Here is a 27,479-nt window from a genome sequence, read left to right as displayed (position 1 = left end):
TGGAAACATTAACAGTGATTTGGTTCATGTTGGGAATCTTCTGCAATTCTTGTAACATATATATCGACATTTTTAATTGTAGACTATCAGACGATGCTTTGAGAAGAAAGTGACAGCAATTATTTAAACTACCAAGTACGCACCTGGTGTGCAGTACTTAAAGAGATGCTTTGGCACTTTTTAGCTGAAGCCGGAGAGTAAATATTTCATCTTTGCAGGTCTTTTTAAAACTGGAAATGAAGGGACTTATTTTTAACTGTTTTGCTTACTGAGATGGGTTGATTCCATCATATTTAAAGTAGCCTCATGCAAATAAATAGGATATAAATGCCCCAGGATTGCCTAGAGACTCATCAGGGTCTAAGCAGGGATGGAGAACTGCAGGACCTCCAGGGATCGATTTTCTGCCCTGAAGATCTCTTGAGTAAACATGGATTAAAACAATCTTTTAAAAACCCTATTTAAAAGTGTCCACAAATCAATTTCTGGTGTGGAAAAAGGTTTGGTTGGTTTGGGACTATTAGGTGATGCGAAGGAGAAAGAGAAAGAGAAAGAGAAGGAGAAGGAGAAGGAGAAGCAGCAGCAGCAGCAGCACCACCACCACCACCACCACCACCTCTGGACATATGCAGACCACAGTTAAGTGGCTACTAGGGGTCATACCTTGGATTAGGTTTTGTTGTTGTTTATATGTTCAGTCGCTTTCGACTCTTCGTGACCTCATGGACCAGTCCACGCCAGAGCTCCCTGTTGGCCATTGCCACCCCCAGCTCCTTCAAGGTCAAGCCTGTCACTTCAAGGATACCATCCATCCATTGCCCTTGGAAAAAGGAAGGTTTCTCTTCCTTTTTCCTTCCATTTTCCCCAGCATCATTATCTTCTCTAAGCTTTCCTGTCTTCTCATTATGTGGCCAAAGTACTTCATCTTTGCCTCTAATATCCTTCCCTCCAGTGAGCAGCCGGGCATTATTTCCTGGAGGATTGACTGGTTGGATCTTCTTGCGGTCCAAGGCACTCTCAGAATTTTACTTCAACAACACAGTTCAAAAGTGTCTATTTTCCTTCGCTCAGCCTTCCTTATGGTCCAACTCTCACATCCATAGGTTACTATGGGGAATACTATTGCTTTAACTTTGCGGACCTTCATTGCCAGTGTGATGTCTCTGCTTTTCACTATTTTATCGTGGTTGACCATTGCTTTCCTCCCAAGAAGTAAACATCTTCTGATTTCCTGGCTGCAGTCTGCATCTGCAGTGATCTTCGCACCTACAAATATAGTGTGTCACTGCCTCCGTGTTTTCTCCCTCTATTTGCTAGTTATCAATAGATGTGGTTGCCATGATCTTGGTTTTCTTGATGTTTAACTGCAGCCCGGCTTTTGCACTTTCTTCTTTCACCTTGGTGATAAGGCTCCTCAGCTCTTCCTCGCTTTCAGCCATCAAAGTGGTATCATCTGCATATCTAAGGTTGTTAATGTTGGATTAGGTAGTAGCTAAGTTTCTTTACTTTTGGGAAACTATTTTTTATATAATTGGAATATGGTTTTCTGAGATTGTTCTGTAATTTTAAGGGGAAATTCTTCCTTTCCAAATTATTTTTTTAGTGCAAATGTACCATTTTGACTTGATGTACTATAGCACTAAAACTCTTCAAGAATGAAAGAAAAGTGGCAGAAGTTTCTATATGTCTCGTAAGTAATGCAAAAATCAAATTCAATACAATGTTGCTGGGCATGGTCAGAAAATAGTTTGGGTCAATGGAAGAATTAAAAACAAAAACAAATGAAGAACGAAAGTACTGTAACACAATTTACAACCGCCTCTGAATAGATACACTACCAAATGGTTCACATGAGGATTTACATAATTGAAGTGTTTCCTATTTCAGTTACTCCTATTACAAAACTAAATATATGCAGCAAGGGCCCATTAAAAATAATGATTTTCCCCCAAATTCTGTATGACCACGTCTCAACCCCATAATCTTTCCCAAGGTTGTACATTATCATTACTCCTGTTGAAGCCTTATTACTGAGGATCAGTGTATGAAGCAATGCCTATTTTTCAAGAAAATATCCACCTGCTCTTCCTGAGATAATGCATTCTGAGCAAGTTATTACCCATTTTAAAATAATTGCTAGGGTGACAGCATTGTAAAACTAATTGCCGCTGAATTTGCTTTTATATTGCTGCAAGTGTTGACGGATGATTAAAGCAAGAATGAAAACATACAAAAACAGTCCATGTTATTTACCACTTGTGTTGCATGCTCTGAGGCTGCAATCAGGCCCTTTGTTCAATGGTAAGGAAAGATCTGAAATTGTTCCTTGGATGCTGACTGTCTGAAGATTGAACTTTATTGCATGGCTCTTCTGCAGAGATGCCCAGTGACAAATTCTCATCCCTCGTACTCTAATGCTATAAATTTTTAATCAACTACAATTATGATAAACGCCTTTGTGCTTCAAGAGAAAAAGTAATACTTTTGAAGACTGACTATGCCATAAGGGGAATAACAGCAGTAACTATGATCATGTATGACCTTACACTTATTGAATCCCCGTAGAAAGCTATTGAATTTACAATAACTTTGGCATTGTTGCTAGGGCCAGCCCGATGATTATTAGGCAGACGGTGGTGATTGCTCTGGTTACTAGTTGCTTCTTGTGCAGTCCACAGCAATTCCCCTTTGTTGAAGGACAGGGCTATGTGCCATACTATTTGGTCTGGGCCTATGAAACTAGCCTCCGGTTTGATGGAAGTTACTGTACCATTGCTAAAGCTCAGAAAAGTTATTGTTATTATTATTTTTTTAGAATACTGTGCCCTAAAGCAGGTGTGGGCAAACTTTGGCCCTCCAGGTGTTTTGGACTAATTCCCATAATCCCTATAAACCAGTAGGTTGTTAGGGATTGTGGGAGTTGTAGTCCAAAACACCTGGAGGGCTGAAGTTTGCCTACACCTGCCCTAAAGGCATCAGTTTGTCTGATCTTAGAAGCTATGTAAGGTCAGCCCTGTTGAGCATTTGGATGGGAGACAGCCTGGCAAGTTGATATCTCTGTACTCAAGACAATTGTAGATACCTTGCCTTGTTCTCTGAAAGAGAAATCCCACTTTTCAGACTCCAACAATGAGCAGGGCCAAAACTAAGCACCCATATAGCAGGGTAAGTAAAGGAAAGGGGAAAGGGGTGTTTCTTGCAGAGCTGCTCTGACTGCCTGCCATATGCAACACTATGCCTTCTCTAAATGTGGGGATTCATCCTAACTTAACTCCTTAATAATAGGGTTGATCAGAGTTTCCACTTCCAGTGGAAGTTTTCATTTCCACTAGCAAGTAAGAGAAAGCCAACTCTTTCCCCACTGCTGCTGCTGGTTGAAAGCTATTGAGCATTACACCACTGCATGAATCCTTGGGAGAGAAGATACATGCACCCTCCAAGTCCAATCCCTTCTAACAGGGAAAGGAAGTATGTATCCTCATCCACTGCAATCTCTCCACCCTGTTCCCATAGAAAATGGAGACTTTTTGAGAACAATTGCTTTCTTGACACTGCTATCTGTTCTTTCCAAATATCTGCTAGGTTCCTGCATGGCGTTCCAGCTGCTGCTGATTTTTTACTGTTCTCTGCCTGTGTCCCCTTTGCTCCTGCACAAGAGAACCTTCTGTTTCAGAATCTATTCCATGCAAACTAGGAGAGACCTACATGGGCAGCATCAGCAGCAGTGACAAAGATCCAGGTCTTGTCTATACCAGGCAGTGTAAATCTGGCTCAGAACAGCCTTGGATCAAGCACTTAAGTGCTGATTCCAGTGCCATTGCCCAGATGAGTCAAGACCACATCAGCCCTGCTGTCATCTCATCCTATGTTTTGCCACTGCCTCCCTTAGACAGCCATGGAGTTCTGTGCAAACACTTGGCCTTCGCCTTTTGCATCTTTAGTGTCAGAATAGTACATCCTCATGACACAGTGTATTGCTATGAATTTCTTTTTAGAAACAGGTGTAAAGGTTGTGGCACAGTGGCAACCTATTTGCCTCTTGCCTGCTGGAAGCTAAGCTCCCAATTCCTTCTTCCCAGACCTATGGCTTGAATCGTGGCAGTTGTAGTCACTCTTTTTGCATGTCCTGGGCCCCCTTCCCAGCCCCTGGACAAAATAATTTTCTACCCTTCAGGGGTCTTGAACCCTTGGTCCTTCCACATAATAATAATAATAATAACAACAACAACAACAACAACAATAATATAATGTATTTATATACCACCCTATTTTTTCAAGGGACTTAGGGTGGTTTCCAGCATAGGTCTGTGTTCTCCATTCTGTGTTCCTCTTCCAGCAGCTTAAATCCTTTAGCCAGTTGGTAATCAGAAGATTTGACCACCTCCTACAAATCATCCTGCATCTCGGTACACTTTCTAGATCTACTTCCTACTCTGGAGTTTCAGTAATCTGAGCCTCAAACCTCAACTTCCCACTATGCTTTCAGAGAAAAGGAAAGAAGGGGAAAAAAAACAACAGGGAGTCGGCAAGGGAAATAATAGTCAACCAAGTTTTATGCATTTCTGATTCTAGACAGGATGTCTTCATTGCTTGTTTGCCTTCATCCATGGATACTTGGAAGATTATTACATGAGGTTTGTAGTGTGGATTCAGAATTCCCTAGCAATGATTGGAAGCACCCAGAATTGCACCATGTCTTTGTTAAGCCATGTCAAAGCAGCCTTCATTTACAGGCTGTACTTTCAGTAAATGGGAGAACTCTTGTTTTTAGGTTGCAGAAAGCACTTCCAAAGTGTTTTTGGGTGGTGTGATAAGTGCAAAGTGCTGCTGCAGTGAGTTTAGAACACGGATGCAATCTTGGGACGTGTTGTGGGCATCAATTTCAATGACTTCGTATCCCCATCCCCAAGTTGCTTACCATTCCACTCCCACTAAGCAGGATAAGAGGACCTTTGGCTGCAAAGCCATAACTTCACACTTTCACTTTGTTTGCTTCCCTTTTATTTATTTTTTTTATTCAAGTAACTGTGCAGTTTCAGGAGATCGGGATTTTTCTTTTTGATCATTCCCTTTCTGTTTGTAAAACCCCCTTCATCCTTTTTGCAAAAAGTTATGCATGCTTGTGCAGCCCTAAACAAGGTTTGCCAGTCAAAAGTACACCTCCCCCTTGCAGAATACACAAAATAGCAAAAGGCTAGGAATTGCAAAATGCATCTTTGTTTTTATTAATATTTTAAGTGTTTATATGTGGAGTGCTTGTGAACTTGGGAAATGTAGGTGTAATTAACTGCGATGTCCCAGTCTTTGCGAGACTGTACAACTGTTCCAGAAAGAAAATTAAAAGGGAGCAATGCATAGATTATATCCCAGTAGCTGTGACAATTGGAAGAGAGTTGTGCTCCAGCTCAAAGCAAGGTGGGTTTTGCAAATGCCAAGACCCATCTTTTGAGCCTCATGCAGTAAAGTCCATGATCACAAGGACATGCTAATAAATGGGAAAGTAGGAGGTAGTGTGAACCTAACGGGCTGAAAAGCACACACGCATACCCTTCACATCATTTCCCTCAGCAGCAGGACCATGTAAAGGAGCTACCAGACATATTGGCTGTGGGCGAAGAGAAGCTCTGTCCAGAAACGCTTTGGATCCAGAATCCAAGCATTCATTGAATGCACTCAGGTTCAGCAGCCCAAACCACAGTGACTTATTCACTATGCAAAATGCACAAGGGTAAAGGATGGGCAGAATTTTCTTTGTGTGGATTTAACAGCGTTATTTAATGGTAAAGCTGGTGCTGCACACATGTATCCATTCCTGTCTGTCTGTCTTCAAGTTACCATGGCTACAAGGAACTCTGGAACATTCCAAACCAGGGATTTCTTCCTTTTCAAGAAAGGGGCATCTTAAATCTGACCATCTGAAAAGTACAGAGCAATCTCAAGCTAAGGCTCTTGTTCAGTGGATTTTGCTTATTCTGAAACGAAGGTCATATATGATATTCTGTAGGGTCTAAAATGAAATAACTGCACCAGTGTTATTTACAATAAACTACTAGGATTGTCACCAGGGTGGTTTTATTTTTGCCTCCTAGCTAACTGGCTCAATATCAGCAGCAGCCACGGACAGTAGCAAATGTGCCCTTTTGGAGTTGTCTGCAAATGAAGATCAACTGTTGTTGTTGTTTTATATCTCCTTTCCAAACAAATAAAATGAAAATGTCAGTTCTCCAAGGAACAGTTAACAGTGCTGAATCCTCCTCACAATAAAATAAAACAATCCCCCTTACAACTCCCACAACTAGGGCCGCGGGAGTCAACACTGGCCTCATATATCTCTTGTTTGTTGCGTATCATGCAACCAGGCAACAAGCAACACCTTCAGAAATTCCCACTTTGATATAACCATTAAAGGTACAGGATTCCTCTCCAGTTTGCAGTCTGGCAAACCACACACAACATCATATATGACATGAAGACTGGATCTACACTGCCCTATACCCCAGGATATGATCCCAGATTATCTGGCAGTGTAGGCTCATATAATAAAGTTCAAAACTGACAATCTGGGATTAGATCCCGAGATATAGGACAGTGTAGAGGCAGTTGAATTTTTTAAATTAAATTTTTATTACATTTCTATTCATTCCATTACTAAAAAAATATCTTTACAATTCATATAATTAATTCTTCTCCTTTCCCTGATGTGCTACCTGTTGTGCTCCCCATCTCTGGAGTCCTTTTCTTTATGATCCCACCAGAACCTCATTTCTTCTGGTGTGGGTTGGTTCCCATCTTCTTTCCTTAATGTTTCTTTGATAAATTCCTTCCATATGCTTTCAAAATGCAGTTGAATTTAGTGTGCATATTCACATCACTGTATATCCCTGCACTCAGGGAGTACACATGACTTTGTTCCTATATGTTGGTGTGGACTGCTCCAGTGCATGTGCATATTTTAAAATTACAAAACAGCTGATGAAGGTTGTAAACAAATGGAGCCACAGACACACAGGTGGCTAAATGGAAGCATCAGAGGACAACAATTCCCATGAGAACCCTCTGCAACCATTCCTTTGTTCTGATGTTTATGAAATTAAACAGAGCTTGAATTTACACAGTGGGCACCAGCATGGCAGGCAAATGACCCTAAGGGAAATGGGGTTCAAGAGGGAAAAAGTCAAGACAATGGGAAGGTGAGGAGAGATGACAAAATATCTGCTTGTGTGCACATTCAGATATGTGCATCAGCGCGGATATCTGAATGAGGTCCAGCGCAGATTGGAGAGTCAATTTAAAAATATTCAGAGTAAACCTCTGCTGGATGTCCCCCATTCATCTTGCAGATTTCTGAAATACACTACAAACGAACACTTCAGGATGCCAGGAGAGCATTTACCGGGACTGACAGCTCCATGTTTGGACTTGCTGTTAGGTACCATGATTTTTTTACCCCATTTGTTTGTTCTGGATTATGAGGCTGCCTGGAAGCACCCTAAATTAATTGGATACCAAAGACGTTTGTACTTTGTACCCAATTTCCAATAATTGAAGGAAATTGAGAGAAAAAGAGAAAAACTTGGACATTTAAAATCAGATGAAAAAGTAGGACGACAGAGGATCCATTGGGATTGTCTTTGCCAGATGGAGAATATGAAGTTGCCAACCTGTGAGAACAGTCAATAAGACTCAGATGTTATGATCTAAAACAAATCTAAAATATGTTATCTAGGACTAACATAACCCACTGGAAAACTTGATTCCAGCTTCTTTTCAGCAAATGCACTTTTCTTCTTCAATAACTACTTTGAGTTTGAATTGTCTGGTTTAGGGATTTACAAACAGAAATGTCAATATACTGTTGTCAGCCTTCCACATTCACTGAGGTTAAGGCACAGGACCCTCATGAAAGTGAAAACATGTAAATAATGACATTGTTGGTTTTTATCTGAGAGAATGTTGCAGGTCACTTCTGGTTGCAACATTCTCTCAGATAAAAGCCAACAATGTCATTATTTGCATGTTTTCATTTTAATGAGAGTCCTGTGCCCTAACTTCAGTGAACCTGGAGATCACAACCAGACACAGTGAAGACATCTGCCCTTGCGCTTTCCTACTCTGCTGTTGAATATGCATGCCCAGTGTGGAATACAACCCACCATGTTAAAACACTGGATGTGGCTCTTAATGAGACATGCTGCATCATCACAGAATGTCTACACCCCACGCCACTGAAGAAATTATACTGTTTAGCCAGCATTGCTCCACCTGACACCCACCTGGAAATAGCAGCCAGCAATGAAAGGACTAAGGTATTGACATCTCCAGCCCATCCCCTGTTCAGGTATCAGCCAGCCTTAAAACAAGAAATAGTTTTCTAAGATCTACAAGATACTTGTAGGAATGCCTCAGCAAGTGAGAGACCAAAAGTGGCAGGCTAAAACCTGGAACCTCGATCAGTGGCTGATGCTGGATGAGAGGCTCCCTCCTGGGCACACAGAAAACTGGGCGACTTGGAAGGCACTGAACAGACTGTGTTCTGGCACCACGAGATGTAGAGCCAACCTTAAGAAATGGGTCTGCAAAGTGGAGTCCACGACATGAGAGTGTGAAGAAGAGCAAACCACAGACCACCTACTACAATGCAGCCTGAGCCCTGCTACATGCACAATGGAGGACCTTCTTATAGCAACACCAGAGGCACTCCAAGTGGCCAGCTACTCGTCAAAGGGCATTTAGTATAATGCCAAGTTGTTGTTTTTTAAAAAACTAATGTTTTCAAATACATTACAATTTGTACCTTCGGTTTGCTTCTGACACAATAAATAAATAAACCTGAGAGATTACCTCTCTACGAATGTCTAGGTCTTCCCGCGTGACTCTATAGTTCTATGATCAGTTATAGCTGATCATAGAATCACATTGGAAGACACAGAGATTCGAAGAGAGCTGTTTTTGCCAAAATCTCTAGGTTCTCCAGCATGACTGGGGGATGTTGTCCATGGAGGCACACTAGAGGACCTAGAAATTCCAAGACAGAATATTTTAATTAAATCTGTGAATAATCAAATCTGCAAAAGTCAAAACTGCAAACATTGAGGGAAGCTTGTATTTATATCAGGCCTCATTGGAAAGTTACAAATCCAGACCAGAAAAGTATTTTTCTTTAGGGTTTTTTTTGTATTGTAACTAATTGTCTCTTTCTTTCTCTTTTTCTCTGTCTTCCCTCCAAGGTGTTGTGCACTTCCTCCACCACAGTGGCTTGCAAAAGTACATCTTCTCACAGTGATTGCTTCTCCTACAATTTGTCTGAAGCTAAAGCTCCCTCAAGTGAGCCCTTGAACTCGGTGCTTGGTCCTCTCAGTCATCTGTCCTCTTGGTGACAGCTTGGACACTTGTCCCTGCTTCAGTTGCCCACTGCAAATGACACAGCACTCAAGACCTTTGCCCTGACTAGGGGCCCCTGGTGTTTTAGGGGGGCTTTTCCTGCCTCTTTGGAGCAGCACAATGGCCTTTTCTCCCACTCTATGGATTCTGCTGGTCTGTCCCATTGTCTGCCATGCCGCCAGTCACAATCCTAGCTCTAGCTATAGTGTGACAACCAAGAAGGAGATCAGCTTGGAAGGAGACCTGGTCATTGGAGGCCTGTTTCCAGTTCATGAAAAAGGCAACCCTACAGAAGAGTGTGGCAAAATCAATGAACACCGTGGCATCCAACGTCTTGAGGCCATGTTGTTTGCCCTAGATGAAATCAACAAAAACCAGCATATTCTTCCAGGCATCAAGCTAGGGGCGCACATCTTAGACACCTGTTCCAAGGATACCTATGCCTTAGAGCAGTCACTGGATTTCGTCCGTGCCTCTCTCACCAGGGTCGATGGCTCTGAGCACATCTGCCCTGACGGGTCCTACGCCATCCACGATGATGTCCCTCAAGCTATCACTGGGGTTATTGGAGGCTCCTACAGTGACGTCTCAATCCAGGTACCATGGAAAGAAGGGGAGAGAGCTGTGGAGGTGCAGAGTGTGATGCTGAGGGCCACAGTATGTTTTAGGCTTGCAATAGGACAGTGATAACAAAATAGCATTGAATGGGAAACAGGAGTGGGGTGGAGGGGTTCTCTATTAGATAAAAGACCTGAAAGAGAGATGGCTTTGATGCCAATACAAAAGCAATAGAGTAACACAACTTTGAAATCAGAAGAGAAGAAATGTTTCTATTTCCTTCATTAAATTACTGCATTAGCTGTGGTCTGTTTGCAGATCTACACTGCCATATAATCCAGATTATTAAGCAGATTATCTACATTATCTGCTTTGAACTGGATTATATGGGTCTACACTGCCATATAATCCAGTTCAAAACAGATAATCTGGATAGTATATGGCAATGTTGAAGGGTCCTAAATCTTCCTCAGTTATTACATTATTTCTCTGCCAGACTGAAACAGAGAAATATAAGACATCCTATACAGTTCTGACATCTATTTAAATTTCCCGCTCCCTCCTCTGATTGGTTGTAAAAAGGATGGGCTAGAATACATGCTGGGATTGGCTGGGAAGGAGAATGGCAGCCGGGAATTGGTCAGAGTGAAGGACCAATCAACTGAAGAAGTGCCCCTGGGAGGGCACAGTCCAGGGTAAACAAATGGCAAAGATATGTTGATGAGCTTTTGATTAGCTCAAATGTCCAGTTCCATGCCAAACAAAGACATGGATCTTAAGAAACAAAGGTGCAAGACTCAAGGAACAAAGGTGCTGATATTGGGTAATCAAGGGCTTGGCTGTCAATTAAAGAGTTTTAAAAAGCACAAAGTATAAGCTTCTGCTTCTGTGAAGGAGTGGCAGACTCTCAACTTTATGTTATACCAACATTTGGTTTAACATTTGGGGTTTACCTGACTGGCAAAGGAAGTCACCTGTCTTTGCATACACACAATGAATCTGGTTATTATCTGACTTGGGAAATAGCCAGAGGGATGTGCCTAACCTTTTCCATTCCCAGGAGATTATCTGAACCATGTCACAAAGAGGTGGCTGTTTCTAAGTTACATTTTGATACATTTCTATGAGGCAGTTTATATATATTTCATATATAAGAAATAGATGCAGTACATAGTTGAAAGATGCAAGTTACACAAAATTATAAAGTAGATACAATTTATTAAAGGATACAATAGACTTTAGGATTTTGTAGCTGCTGTTCGTTTGATCTCAATCTTTTCATGCTTTGAACTTGCAAAAGTACTGAAAGGGCTTTTTTTATTAAAAAAAAGAAGAAGGAAAAATCATATATTTATTTCTGAGCCCATGGTTAACTATAAATCTCTTTTTGGGGTGGGTTACCATGGCTCAATAGCACATTCAGTTGTTAAACATTAAGGAGGCAGTGCTATGCATTTTTATTTGGGAGTTGGTCCCATAGAGATAGTCCTATATACCCTGAAGGCACCAGATCTTACCTGATCTTGGAAGTTAAGGTCAGTTCTGCTTAGCATCTGGATGGGAGACTGCCAACAAATGTCAGGTGCTGTAGACTAGGACTCAATCTACACTGCTGTATAATGTAGTTTGAGATTTCATTATATGGTCAGTGTAACTCAATAATGCAGTTTACCTGTACTGAACTGCATTATATGACTCTACACTGACCATATAATGCAGTTTAAAACTGCATTATATGGCAGAGTAGATTGGACCTATATTTCAGAGAAAAGAACAGTCAAAACCACTTCTGACTGTTTCTTGCCTAAAAGAACCCTGTGAAATTCATGGGGTCAAGTCAGTGGACAACTTCAATGCACATACATGCAAGTCCCATAGAACCCTGTAGAACTTACATCGGAGTGAATATGCATTAGTGTTGTTGTTGCTGCTGTTTTAGTAGTAGTAGTAACATATTCAAATTTCCCCCCAGTTTGGGATTGGGGGTGGATGGTCACAAAACTTACAACGTAAGTAACCATTTTATATTTCTTTTCCGTTGCTCCCCCTAATATCTATCCTCCAGAATACCCCACTCCCTTATGACCCTGTTCGCTGTGGTTTTTATTTTTATGTCTTTCTCACCCCGAGTTTTAACTTAATGTTCATGTGGTCTGCCCTTGTTTTTATTGTCTCCTTGTTTTATTTTGTAATGGATATTATTTACTGTATTGTTTATTGTATTGTGTTGTGCTGTTCTTTTATATGCTGTTTACATTGTATTGTTTTGGGTGTGGCCCCATGTAAGCCGCCCCGAGTCCCCATTGGGGAGATGGTGGCGGGGTATAAATAAAGTTTTATTATTATTATTATTAGCGTAGTTTAAAACATACAAAGGTTAAGAACCAGTTAAGCCACTGTAAGATTTGAAACTGTCAAAGCAAATTACAAAAAAAAAAATCAAAGTCCAGCCCCTTATACGAGAACTGTTTCGCCTAATAAATAAAAGATGAAAGGGCCTAACAAAATAAAAAATAGTGATGATGCTGTCAGCCTGGTGTCTCTAGAAAGGGAGTGACCACAAGAGGGCCTTCTCTCGTGTTCCCACCCAATGTACCTGTGAGGATGGCAGGATAGAAAAGAGGGTCTCAACAGATCTCAAAACACAGGGATGTCTGTATGAGAGAGCATAGTTCTCCAAATAACCTGGACATGAACCATACAGGGCTTTATAGGTCATAACCAGCATTTTGACTTGTGTGCAGAAATGCACTGGTAGCCAGTGGAGCTATTGCAATAAGGGAATTGTGTGCTCGCTGTAGCCAGCCCCAGTTAAAAATCTGGCAGCAACTCTTTGGACCACTCTTCAAAGCAGGCCACAGATAGAGTTACAATAATCCAAATGGGATTACTGATCTGCCTTTTGATGACCAGGAGCACCCCTGTCTTGTTTGGATTGGGTTTCGGTTTGTTTGCCTTCATCCAGTCCATTATTTGATGACATGAACTTGTTTAGGACCAAACCTTGGATGGAAATGGCAATGGGTAACAAAGTTGGATGTCATCTGCATGCTGATGACATGATTCCAAAACACCTCATAATCTCTTCCCCTGGTTTTATGCTTATGTTAAAAACTATGGGGAACAATACCTAGCCTGAGGATCTCCACAGGCCAAGATCCAAGGGATTCAATAGGAATTCCCCAGTATCACCATTTGTACTTGCTTTTCCAGGCAGGAGAAATGAAACAGTGCTTCCAAGTTCCATCCCAGTAAACTGGTCCTGAAGAATACCATAGCTGATGGTATCAAAAGTTTCTGGAAGATCAAACAGAATTTTAAAAGCACACAATTCTCCTGTCCCATTCCTGTTGTAGGGCATCTTCCAAGTTTACTAAAAATGTCCCTGTCCCATAACCATGATTGAAACCAGATTAACATAGATCTGAATAACTGATCTCATGCAGAAACCCCTGGAGCTGGCAGCCACCACATACTCCAGTACACAGTCTGGCTGATAGTTATCAAATATGGCAGTATCCAGTGATAACTTTTTCAGTAATGGTTTGTTTACAGCCTAGGGATATGTTGTAAATATGCAGTAGATTTAACAGAAAGTTTGAGAGAGTGGTATAACATTCTCCTAACATGCTTGTTGTATTGCTAAACATGGAACAAGCCTCTCTTGTTTATATAATGATGCTATACTAATGCTATACATGATTTCAGGGCCTGTTTCTTACAATGGACATTTTCTTCGTCCTTGCATCATAGCTCCATAAAACAAATGCATCTCTTCCTTTTAAATTCTGCTGCTCCAAAATGGGTCATTTCTTGGTGTCAGGAAGTGTACGTCTCAATTGTCAGATCAAACATGCTTCTCACCTCTAAGCCTTTGCATTCCCAACTTGTGATTTGGACCCTAGAGATTTCAATGCCTTTTTCCTCTATCAAAGAGAAAAGGACCCTGCCAAAATGAAGTGCTGTAAGACTCTTAGGGTGAGGCGGTGGAGTCAAATAAGTTGAACACCTTGATTTTTGCCTGACAGATACACAGACACTTTGGAAGTGTTAAGACAGAACAGGGAGGATGTATTTGGAGCAATATAGCAGATGGTCATTAGGGCTGTGGATATATTTGGAACAGAGACATTCAACTCTAAATGTTTTTGTGTGCCCAGGATTTGTGGGTGTTTCCAAATGTCCTCACTTTGTTTGGTTGATGTTTCCTGAGACTCAATGAAAATGATAATCATAGACTGCTTCCTATACTTGTGCCCAGAACAGAAACAATCTTTTAAAAACCTGCTCTTGCCATCACCTCTTCCTTTGGGTTCATCCCTCTCAACAAAAGTCTGATCTGATTCCAGGCTTGCCTTGCACAAGGGACCATCTCCCAGAGCATTCCTATGACAGAGTAATTAGCTGCTGCTCCTAAGAAGCCCTAAGGATATATTAATGCTATAATTAATGCAATTTAATATACCATTATCGTGTATAGGGGGAGCCCATTGCAGATAGGGAGGGAGGGAGAGAATGCGAGAACCGACTGTTGCTAACTGTCTCATTTGCAAAGAGAGGAAGAGCCTGTTGCCAGGGCTTTGCTGTTAGATCTCTGGCCCACTTCTCCAATGCAGAACATGAGGAAAAGAAGGAATCAATACCAGGGTGCTTTTCAGGGTGAACTTATTTAATCAGCAGAGTTGTTCTGTCAGGGAGGGAAGAGGTGTTGCTGCAACAATGCCAGCGTTGAATCCCTCTGTCCAATCCCCATTCAGCCTCCTGCATCTCCCTGCAGTTGAGCTCCAACAGCTTCATTCTGTTTTGCCTCAGTATCAGATCCTACCCCAATTCCCGTGAGCAGGAAGGCTACAGGATACCTCTTGAAGGCACCTGAGACCATCACCATCTGTCACTTAATTTCAGGAGTTTTCTTGCAGGCATGCCAAGGCCAACTCCTCCTCCTGCCTTCTTCAAACACAAGGTAGAGCAAGCCGTTGGTGACTAGAACAAACAACATTCGCTCTGTGTGTTTGTATTATATTTTAAGGAGATAACACATGATTCCAAAGCAAGGCCTCCTGTGTCTTTGTACTGGGTGGTCTTGCACAACATGGCACTTCTCCCTGACTCCACAGCAGGCAACCCAGATGGCAGAACAGCAGGACTGTGGTTGCAGTTGTTTTATGAGGCCATGTCAGAAGGTTGAGCTCTGTCATGATGGAGCACCGGTTTATGGACACCATCTGGAGAGTGGCCTTCATTCCTGCCATGTCCTCCCCAGTCCCTCTTGCCCTATTTCCATATAGAAAGGTTTACCTGGTTGTTCTCATGCCTTACTACTCAGAAGTGTACAAACAAAGAGTGTAATTTTTGTTACGGGTTTGTAGAAAAACAAACTGCGTGCAGTCCTGTCCAGACTTATCCAGTCCTTTGTTGTATCCACAATGAGCAAAAGAAAAAACAAGCCACGAAAATGGAAGAGAAAATCAAAATTTACTCTTAAGTAGCAGAGTCAAAAATCATAATAAAACTTCCAGCAACAAAACTCACATAAAGTCTCTGGCATTAAATTCATGCATCTTCATAGTAGGCTCTCAGCAAGCATTCAGTAAGTCCCCCAGTAAGTCCCCCAAAAGACATTACAAACATTCCCAGATATACCCCATTCTGGGAGTGGCTCAAGCCTGTTAGCCCTGATTGTTCCAATTACTCAACCATGAGTTGTAATTGACCAGGTGTTTTTCTCTTAACACACACTTACACAAGTAGTGATCCCACAGAAACTTAGTCACATACATGCATATACAGTAATACCCCTCCTTGTGTTAGGAGGAAAAACATAATACATTTTACATAGTACATTCAAAAATTCCTAAATCATTTAAGACCTGTTCATGTTTCTGAACACTTAGTGGCTTTGTCAATATATCAGCCAGATTTAGAGATGTGTTACAATACATTAAATCAATCTCACCATTCTTTACTGCATCTCTTACACAACTGTATTTTATATCGACATGCTTGCTTCTTTGTTTTACTCTGGCTTGTGTTGCCATCAAAATGCATGTTTGGTTATCTTCATATATTTTTGTAGGATCTTCAACAGGTATTTGTAAATCTTTCAATAATTGTTTTATCACACAGATTTCTGTATAAGCTAAGCTGAGAGCACCAAATTCAGCTTCACTGGAACTTAAAGCAACAAACCCCTGCTTTTTGGATTTCCAATCTATGACTGTATTAGAAAATTTAACTAAAACTCCAGTTGTTGATTTCCTATCTGCACTGTTTCCAAAATCACTGTCTGCATATACTTCTAAAGACAGTGAGTCATCCGGACTTAAAACTAAACAAAAATCTTGAGTTTGTTTTAAATATCTTGCCACTCTCTTAAGTCCATTCCATGCTGAAATGGATGGATTGCTTGCATATCTACTTAAGAAATTTACAGCAAATGCTATGTCTGCTCTTGTGTAATTGCTTATGTATAATAACTGCCCAATAATGCTTTTATACAAAATCTTTTCTTCAAATGGTTCAGAATTTTCTACTTCATTTGTAAAACCTAAAATCATGGGTGACTGAACCCCTTTACAATCTTTCATGTTTAGCTTTTCCAAAATTTGCAATATTTTTCCTTTTTGACTCAACATAAAACCTTGTTCAGTTCTCGTAATTTGTACTCCAAGGAAATACTGTATTGGACCAAGGTTTCTCAGTTTGAAATGTTTGCCTAGTTCTTCTGCAAACTGATCAATTTCTGATTGACTCTCAGCTGCAAAACATAAGTCATCTACATGTACAAAAAGTATTTGATAGTCGTGCTGTATATTTCTTATATACACATATGGGTCTGCTCGGCTTCTCTGAAAACCCATTTTGGTCAAAGCATCATTCAAACAATCATTCCAGGCAAGCCCCGCCTGTTTAAGACCATAAAGTACCCGGTTTAATTTGAAAACTGTGTTGGTATTTCTGCACTTAGAACCTGGTGGAGGTATTATATATAAGTTTTCCTTTAAATTAGCATTCAGATATGCTGTGCTTATATCAAAATGATATGTTTTTAAATTTAGACATGCTGCAAGACTTAAAATTAATCTTACAGAACTGGGGCTCACAGTGGGTGAGTACACCTCTGTATAATCTATGTCCCTGATCTGTGTAAACCCTCTAGCTACAAGACGCGCTTTGTAGCGTACCTTACCATCAGAATCAATTTTCTGCTTGAAAACCCATCTTGTATCAATAGGATTACTTCCTTCTGGTAAAGTTGTAGGTTCATATACATTTAACCTTTCCATACTTTTTAATTCTTCATTTATAGCCTCTAACCATTTTTCTTTCTCCCCTTGTGGCAAACTCTCTATTTCCTCAAAAGTCTGAGGTTCATGGTTGACCAAACATACTCTTACATTTTGAATTTTAAATCTATCAGGTTTCTTCCTGGTTCTTTCACTCCTTCTGAGACCTATGCCCTGGCTAGTACTTGGCATGGCATCTTCTTGCTCATTTACTTCTGGTCTTATATCTACTTCTTCAGGTTCACTTACTTCTATCTTGGGATGCCTAGTTCTGACTAGCTCAGACTGAGTAACTTGACTACTTGAGAGTTGGTGACTAGCAGATGTTGGCTTTGCAATACTACCCTGCTCTGATTGTTTACCTTGCTCACGAGTTTTCTCATTTGAAATAGGAAGGAAAACTTCATGATTAGCATGTATTTTATCCCAGTTTTGGCTATGAGCAAAATTTGCAGATCTAGATATTACAATTGTACCGTCTTTGTCTAAAAACCGCCAAGCTTTGGCTCCTTGAGCATATCCAACCATGGTTAACCTCCTAGCTTTGTCTTGTCCTTTCTTTCTCATTGCTTTGGGTACAAAAACCCATGCCTGCATTCCAAAAGTTCGTAAATGCCCTAATGGAGGTTTCTTACCATATAACAAAAAATAAGGTGTGTTCTGAATAGGCTCACACCAGAGTCTGTTTATAAGATAACATGCAGTTAACATTTCTTCTCCCCAAAGATTTTGTGGTAACCCTGAATCTTCTAATAATGAATCTTTCACTGTTTGTATTTTCCTCACAAACCTTTCTATTTTTCCATTTTCTGCACTCTGATAAGCACATGTAAGTCGGTGCTTTATCCCCTCCTGCTTTAGAAAATGTTCCAAATTGTGTGAGGTAAATTCTCCTCCTCTATCTGTTTGTAGAGCTTTTACTCCAGCTCCAAACTGCCTCTTAACATATGCCACCCAATTTTTAAAAATTTCAAAAACCTCACTCTTTTGTTTTAACAGAAAACGCCATGCAAAATTTGAATAATCATCTAAAATACACAAAACATAAATTGCTCCACCTTTACTTGGCTGAAAAGGACCAATTAAATCAGCATGCACTAATTGAAAAGCTTCTTCTGAGTTTCTTAAGCTTTTCTTACTAATTGGAGCTGACTGTGCTTTTGTTTTCTTACATACATTGCAATCCAGAAACTTCTTGCAATCTTTCAAATTAATGCCTTCACTGAAATCTTGCATTTTATATAATACTTTGAAACTTGGGTGACCTAGTGCTCTATGTAAATCATGAATGCAACCTTGATGTAATGGAGCATTCTTACTAATTACATTTACCTCATTTGTATTACCTCTTGGGGTTAAGACATACAAATCTCCCTGTAACACCCCAATTCCACATAACTTATTCCCTTTCATAATCCTGACCTTGCCTCCAAAAAAGTTCACTGCATACCCTTCTTTATCTAGTTTCCCAACAGATAAAAGATTATAGTCAATTTCTGGAACTAAAAATACATTTCTTAATGTTCTCCCCAAATGTTTAACAAAAACTTCCCCTTGGCCTTGAACTGGATAAAGCTTTCCATCTGCAAGGGTAACATTTGAGCATTCAGGATCTACAGGATTCTGAATTAAATTTTTGTTGTTCACTATGTGCTGGGAACACCCAGAGTCCACATAAAATATGTCCTCATCTGCTGGACTTCTTTGGGACTTTACAATTCTTACATGCGATGAACCCCTCCTTTGGTTCACCTTCTTCCCTTGCTTCCCTTGTTGCTTTGGACAGCTTCTCTTTAAGTGGTTTGGAGACCCACAGTTGAAACATCTTTTCACCACACAGACTCTCCCTGTCTCTTCCTCGTGTGCAACTCCAGAAGACTGCTTCTCCTGGGAACGTCCTGCTGTGTTTGCAGACTCCAGGCCACGATCTCTCCTTCTCTCCCAATCTGCCAAAAGTCTCGCACAAATGTATTGCAGGTTTAATTGTGATTGTGGGAGCGACTCTAGGGAATTCACTATTCCGTCAAAATTATCATCCATTGAGGACAACACAATAAAACATTTGTTTGCCTCTGTAAGTTTAAAGTCTCTCTCCTCTAGCTGCAAAAACAAACTCTGCAATGTCTGCAAATGGTCCTTGAGACTTTCATTTCTCTTCAGTCTCTTTCTATATAGTCGTCTCGCTAGTACAGCCACTGTTGCTGCTGAGTCTGAAGCATGCACCTCTCTCAGTCTTACCCAAATCGCGTTGGCAGTAGGCAGGCTGCATATATGGACGAGCTGGTCATCGTCAACACCCAGGATAAGCGTTGCTTTGGCCCTTTCCTGTGCCCTTTGTTGCTCTGCTGTAGCTGGTTGTTGGACTGGGTTCTCTGTACATTCCCATAAGGATTCCCTCCTTAAATAACTTTCCATTCTTACTTTCCAAATGGAATAGTTATTGCCATTAAGCCTGGCCATTGGGAAAGCTGCAAGATTCACCCCAGGATCCATCTTTCTTGTTTGCAAGTAAATACAAAATGCAAAACTAAACAATTTCTTCTTGCTACAGTCTTTTGTGGATTACTTCTGGAACTGGTCTGAAACTGGACCTGAGACTGGGCCCATAACCTGTTACGGGTTTGTAGAAAAACAAACTGCGTGCAGTCCTGTCCAGACTTATCCAGTCCTTTGTTGTATCCACAATGAGCAAAAGAAAAAACAAGCCACGAAAATGGAAGAGAAAATCAAAATTTACTCTTAAGTAGCAGAGTCAAAAATCATAATAAAACTTCCAGCAACAAAACTCACATAAAGTCTCTGGCATTAAATTCATGCATCTTCATAGTAGGCTCTCAGCAAGCATTCAGTAAGTCCCCCAAAAGACATTACAAACATTCCCAGATATACCCCATTCTGGGAGTGGCTCAAGCCTGTTAGCCCTGATTGTTCCAATTACTCAACCATGAGTTGTAATTGACCAGGTGTTTTTCTCTTAACACACACTTACACAAGTAGTGATCCCACAGAAACTTAGTCACATACATGCATATACAGTAATAATTTTCGTCCACCGTGTGAACAATTTTGGGATTCCAAATAAGTGATGCTCAACCTGTACTTATTCCAAGTAAAAATGCCCCAGAAACTGCTTCCCCTCCCCTCCCCTCTTCAGTTCTCCTGCTCTAGAGCCAAGTCAACCCCTTCTTTCCTCACAAAGTATGCCAAAACAATAATTCATAAAGGTTACATAATATTTATTTATTGAAATATTAATATCCTATCCTCTGTTTAGCAAACTGAGGGCAGGTGACGGGCAATAAAACATTAAACAATGATAAAACAATTCAACAAATAAGGGACCTGGGTTAAGCTGTGATCACTGGGCACCCAAAGCTAGCTATTAACTTGGTTCTGAAATCAGTTATAGTATAAACCAATTGGGCCTTCGGTGAGTATTTCCAGATTTTTTTTAAAAAAAAATCTTGCAACCATTTCAATTTATTCCCAGAATTTTCCTGGGGATCCAGCTCATATATGGGGATCTAGCTGCTCTTCTCATAGTAATCCTTCTATTTCATCCTAGCAGTTCTTTTTCCCCCTACAGGAAACCCATTATGGAAGGAAAAGGTAGATCAGTCAGTCATGTTGTAATAAAGATTATGTGAATCTTTTCCACACAACACAGTTAAAAAAAACCCAGGATTCCATTTTGATGCCACGGAAACATCCTTTGAATCTCTGGGATTTACCGTTTTGAGGGGAGCATTTATAATTCTCAGCCAGGGAGCTCTAATGACCTTGTCAAACTACACAACCCAGGATTCCATAAGACTTTTAAGTAGAATCACAATGCCATAGCAGTATAGTGAGGGAAGTCAACTGGTGTACTTTTTCTAAGAGCAGTCACATTCACTTAGGAAATAACTGTTTCTTTTAGAATCAACAGAACTGGTCATGTCTATGACATCTATACCAGGGGTCCTCAAATTTTTAAAGCAGAGAACCGGTTTATGGCCCCTATTGCGGGGCCGGACTATAGTTTGAAAAAAAAAATGAACCAATTCCTATGCACATGGCACACATCATATTTGTAGTGCAAAAAGACATGAAAAAAACAATACAATATTTAAAATGAAGAATAATGTTAACCCTTATAAACCTTCCAGTATTTCAATGGGAAGTGTGAACATGGTTTTGGCTGATCAAATCAATTGTTGTTGTTGTGTGCCTTCATGTATTTCAGACTGAGGGCAACTCTAAGTCTAAAGTTTAGGTCAGGGGCCGGGTACAGGACCTTGGAGGGCCATATCTGTCCCTCAGGCCTTTCTTTGGGGACCCCTGATTTGTATCTATTAGTACTATAACATGCAGAATTCCTCAGCATAGCCAATGGCAATTTTGACTGGGAGACTCAAGGTGTTGTGGTCTGAAAAAGGGTTCTTGCCAAACTCCAGGCAAAAGACGTAGCTAAGGCTGAGGACCTCTAATGACAACCAACCATCTTAACAACAAACAATAGGGTTTGAGTGTTTTTCTTCTTGTGCTGTCTATGGAAGGTTGAGAACCTTTTCAACAATCTTAACCCTTTATTCTTCACAAAACCATTGCTCAAACTTTATCATGGGCTGGAAGTTTAAAAGGACCCCTCTGCTTCTTGTCCCTGCTTCCTTCCATGCTTCTTTATGCCTTTCATGGGATTTATTCCCACCCCCTCATTGCACCGTTCCTCTTTGTTCAACTTCTGTGTTCCACTCTAAAATGGAGATTGCAGAATCATTCCATGGGGCTGTAGCTACCAGAAAGGGGCAAATATGAATACAATGCCCCTCCCAAATAAGAAGTTTTGCTTCCCAAAGTCAATTTTCTTTGTAGTTCCCAAATTTCTAGTGCTGCAGACATAGAATCATAGACTAATAGAGTTGGAAGAGAACACATGGGCCATCTAGTCCAACCCCCTGGCATGCAGGAAAAGCAAAATCAAAGTATCCCTGACAGATGGCCATCTAGCCTCTGCTTAAAAGTTTCCAAGGCAGGAGCTTCCATCACATTTAAATCTTAACTGGTGTGTTTATAAATACAGTTTAGGTATCCAGAGACAAGGGACAGGCAATGCAACCAAGGAAATACAATGATGATGATGATTTATACCCCACTTTTTCTCTCCACAAAGGAGATTCAAAGCAGCTTACGTTAAAAGCCTTTCAATACAATTTAAAATCTACAAATATATAAACAATAAAACAGAATTAAATATCAATGGTATTAAAATTCACAGTTAAAATCCATAAAAACTGACTAAAAACATATTCAAAGCTAAAACCAAAGCTAAAAATACAGCAAATAAAAGTTCTAGGTATAAAGGATTTTGAACATCTCACTCTCTGCATTCCTAGAAAGTCAGAGAGCCAAGGAAACTCTTCATTTGCTGAAGCAGAATCCTTATTTCAGCTCCCTTATATCACTTCCAATATTAAAGCACTCTCCCTCTGAAGCAGCCACTTGTCCTGGGACTGAAAGGAAAGAAAATATCCAACTCCTCTTTTGAGGGATGCCAGGTTTTAGAGGGGAAGTTCTAGGGGAGAAAGAAAGGGAATTCGATGGGAAATTAAAAAGGATTTCAAGTGAGGATTTTGTTGTGCAGTCATCCTACTTATTCACAGATTTTGTTGCATGTATGTTTCATATGAATCTTCCAGCTGTAGCTTCTTTCATCCTTTTTCCTGCCAAAAAATGTTAAAGGGCAGATGTTATATCTGCACAGTGCCTTTTGATGTTAGAAACCCTCTGTCCAGAGTCATCTAAATAAGAGATATGACTGACAGTGTGAGAAAGATACAGTATGAACAAACAAAAAGGAGCACAAAAGCGTGGGGGGGGGGGGAAGGATGGAAACTCAAAGGAGCAATATAAGAAGAAAAGAAAGGAGGAAATACAAAGATGAAAAGAGGGGAGAAACAAAAGCCACAGAGAGGGGAATGGAGGTGAGGGTAGAAGATAGGTGTATTTAAAGGGATCTCAGTGGAACTAAAAGGGGGAATCTCCCTGGGGAGGAAGTTGCTTGTTTCTGGATGTCACCATGAGATAAACAAAAAATACAGATTACACTATACAGAAGGATAACTAGCTAAACTGTATAGACAGTAATCTAGATAAAGGAGTCATTAACTAAACTGACAGCCCTGAAGTTGGGTAAACACAAAAAGCAGGGCAAAGAGTTCCACAAAGTGAGGGGAGATATGATGGCAAGATAATTAGGCAGCTTATTAAAAAGATAAGCAGATAAATTGGCTACAGTGACGGTCCCTCTCCATAGAGCTCTGCCGCTGTGCCGATAACACAAAGACATTTATTAATAATTCTGGGCTCTTGTCACTCGCTGCTGTCCCTTGTGCTTTGTGTCCCCTCCAGGCTGGAGGAAACCAGAGTGTGTTCTGTCTCTCTGATTCTCCTCCGCACGTCCCCTGGGGTCGGCACAGGCAGGCTTCAGATCCGATCCAGCTGAGGCACCGTGTATTTAACACAGGCAATGGATTAACACCTTCTCTGCTTTCCTCGCCATTTCCCCAAGAGGAGGTTGGTCACATCCTGCTCAAAAAGGACAGGTTGACTTGCAATCATGGCGAGTACGATAGATATTTAAGTGGGTACACAAGCCTGTGGCTTCTTTGCTTGTCTGTATCATGCCACGGCAGAGCTACTTAAACTAATAAACTGACCCCCATACTAACCTCCAAGCAGGCAGGCGTTCCTCTTTTTGCATTGTCACAGTAAGCTAGGGGAAGATGGCAGCTCAGCATAAGGAGTGCACCTCAGAGACAGAGGAGAACCAGAGGTCAGCTTCACAGAAGCATTTTGCATCCACAGCTCCACAATGCTCATGATACTTACCAAGGGGCAATAGTTCAGGGAATCATAGCTGAATGGCAGATCAGATACATTCATGCCAAAGATGCCAGGTTCTCTCCTTGGTGCAGTGAGGCTGGTGAGGTGGAGGACAGACTGACCAGAGATGGAACATACTACTTCTGGTTTGCTACCTATATTCCCAAATCTAAGCATAAACTGTATAGCCTTTATGACTGGGAGAGAACACTGGTTCTCATGTGGACAGTGCTCCTTCTGCTTAAACAGTAGGGCTACTTTTTCAGTTAAAAGGAACAGATGAGAGCTAATGTGGTGTAGTAGACTGTTCAGCGATATAAACTTTGGGCAACTCACACTTTCTCATCCTCAGAAGAAGACAGTATTAAATGCCCTTGCCATGAAAATCTTGTGATGGGTTCACCTCAGGATAATGGTAAGTTAAAAATGTCCTGAAAGCACATACCATGTTTCCCTGAAAATAAGACAGTGTCTTATATTAATTTTTGCTCCCAAAGATGCTCTAGGTCTTATTTTCAGGGGATGTCTTATTTTTCCATGAAGAAGAATTCACATTTATTGTTGAACAAAAAAAATGAGCATTTATTATATACTGGACAGTAGTTGTTATCACAAACCAGCATAACCAGACATTTTTGTAGTCAATGTTTTCAATATATAGTGATATTTTGGTGCTAAATTCGTAAATACAGTAATTACAACATAACATTACTGCGTATTGAACTACATTTTCTGTCAAATTTGTTGTATAACATGAAGTTTTGGTGCTTAATTTGTAAAATCATAACCTAATTTGATGTTTAATAGGCTTTTCCTTAATCCCTCCTTATTATCCAAGATATTTGCTTATCCAAGCTTCTGCCGGCCCGTTTAGCTTGGATAAGTGAGACTCTACTGTATGTACATTTACCAATCTGCTCTGGTGTTCTGTTTGGTGGGCATGCCCCCAAACAAAAACTTTGCTAGGTCTCACTTTCGGGGGAGGCCTTATATTTAGCGATTCAGCAAAACCTCTACTAGGTCTTATTTTCTGGGGATGTCTTATTTTAGGGGAAATAGGTTAGCAACAAGAAAATAGGTAGTATGAAAGACTCCTGCCTGAAACCCTGGAGAACCATAGCCAGAGTAGGAGATTCTTGTAAATGGACAGAGAATCTGACCTGGTTTAAGCAGTTTGTATGTATGTATGGTTGTAGTAGTGGTAGTAGTAGTTGTTGTTGTTGTATGCCTTCAAATCATTTTTGACCTAAGGTGGCCCTAATGTGACTCTATCACAGGGATTTTTGGGATTGAGTGGGTTTCCATGGCCAAGCAGGGAATTAAATCCTGGTCAGAGTCATACTCTTATGCTCAAATCACCAAGTCATGCTGGTATTCTTGGATGTAAAAATGTTTGGACAGAATCTATGAAACTAAGTGAATAGTAGCACTCTGAAAGATTTCCCTTTTGGACAACAGCTCCCCATATCACCCAGCCTTGGGAAGTTGTATTCTGGGAAACCAAATTGTATACACAATAGATGTCAGTTATTCTATTTTAACTAAGAGTTCGTATAAGGACTGTGCATGGTAGATGATCCATATTAGATCTCTTACATATTTTTGCTCTGTATTGTCCATTGGGAACAAAGTGTTACATTTGAAACAATGCCAATGAATGTGGGAAGGTTTGTAAACAATTGCTCATCTAGTTGCTTACTGTGGATGTTAATGAAATGGGTACTGGGCTAACTGATTAATAAAATCTATCTAGGTGATTTACCCACATTTAAACAGATCAGTAGTTGTAAAAAAAAGGAAAATGAAAATAGGGCAAAGGAGGAATAATAGCAATAACACCAGGCAGCAAAGAGCAAAATGAAAATATAGCCAAATAAATTATAGTTAGTGCACAGAGTTCACCACACTAGGTACCATGTAAGCAGTATTCCAAAGATGATGATGTGAATAAAAATCAAAGTGTAGGAATGGCATGTTGCTAAGAGTAACATTTTGCTCCATTCTATTCTCAAAGCAATAACATGAAGTCCCAGTTGGCATTAGGGCCATTATACATTAATAAGAGAGGATTAATCCTTCCTCCCAATTGGTTTCTTTCACCACCACCCTTTCTGAAGACCCATCTACATTGCCATATAATGCAGTTTCATAATGCGGTTTAACTGCACTGAATTGCATGATATGAGTCTTCAGTGACATATAATGCTGTTCAATGTAGCTAAAGTTTATTATGAAACTGCATTATATGGCAGTGTAGATGGGACCTGAAAAGAGTTAATAAAATCACAAATAACACAAACTATTTGCACATCTCTTTTATTGTCTATGGATTGGGACAAATGGAGGTGAAATGGCTGAGGAGGGATTATATCTCTCTTTCCCTGCAGCATGAGTTCAGTCCAGATCAGACACCCATACGCTTGCTGTTGTTGTTGTGTGTTCAAGTTATTTCTACCTTGTGGACATCCTAAGGCAAAACTGTCACAAGTTTTCTGAAGCTGAGAGTGTACAACTCTCCCAAAGGCTTTCCTTGACTGAGCAGGGAGCCAACCAATGATCTCCAGAGTTGTAGCCAAATGCTCAAACCACTACATAGCTCTGGCTTCCTTGGGGAAAAAAGGAGGTCAGTGTCTGCATCACACAACCCATTTAATATAGTCTGTTGTCAGGCCTGTAGTGTGTGTGTGTGGGGGGGGGGGGTAAGGATTTAACACCCCCCAAATGTTTTACATTTAAAAAAACTGGTTTACTTATGAATTGGTTAACTAGTTAAAATTTATGAATAAATCAGGTTTTTAAAACCTGAAACATTGGGGGGGGGGGGGAGGGGTGAACCCTTAAACATCCCCCCCCAGCTAAAGACCCGACTGTTTTTTAATCTAAAAATCAGCCAAAACATAAAGATTAAAAAACAGTTGTTCCTTTCATTTTGAGGTGCATAAGACCCAAGTTGGTATGTAGGTTAGCAGAAATTATTATCATGGAGTAGTAACTTCTGTACACCAATTTCCAAAACTGTGCTATTTCACATATGTGTAATATAATAATACATAATTTTGGCCTCAAAACCTGCCCTTGCTTATACACGAGGTCGACTAATACATGAACACGTATAGTAATTTAGAACAATCCAGCAGATACTCTGTTTCTGTATCCAACCATGTCTGTTTCCAGAATCCATTACTAGCAGTCTCATAGTTTACATGAGGTCTTCAATTTACATTCAGATTCTGATATTTTCAAAAAATATTGAAAATTGGAACCTATGCCAAAGCAGGGGGAATACAACCAATGCAGAACAATATTGAAAAGTTCCTAGGACTACATCTAATGGCTAGAAGGAAGCTATGCATTAATCTTTCCTTTGTGATGCTCTGGCCATGATAAAAC

The 27,479-nt window shown here is 40.4% G+C and overlaps 1 protein-coding gene across 1 annotated transcript in view; it reads left to right on the top strand.

Annotated features, from left to right (window-relative positions):
- grm2 (glutamate metabotropic receptor 2) overlaps nt 1-27,479 on the top strand; it is a 172,936-nt gene that overhangs the window by 68,420 nt on the left and 77,037 nt on the right. The window contains exon 2 of the mRNA XM_008105088.3: nt 9,228-9,978. Coding sequence (XP_008103295.2) covers nt 9,502-9,978 — 477 coding nt within the window. The 5' untranslated portion in view covers nt 9,228-9,501. The remainder of the gene's footprint in view (nt 1-9,227; nt 9,979-27,479) is intronic.

Source organism: Anolis carolinensis, chromosome 2 (genome assembly GCF_035594765.1).
Source record: "Anolis carolinensis isolate JA03-04 chromosome 2, rAnoCar3.1.pri, whole genome shotgun sequence".
Taxonomy (NCBI): Eukaryota; Metazoa; Chordata; class Lepidosauria; order Squamata; family Dactyloidae; genus Anolis; species Anolis carolinensis.
The sequence above is the reverse complement of the archived record's forward strand: the minus strand, read 5'-3'. Positions and strand labels throughout refer to the sequence as shown.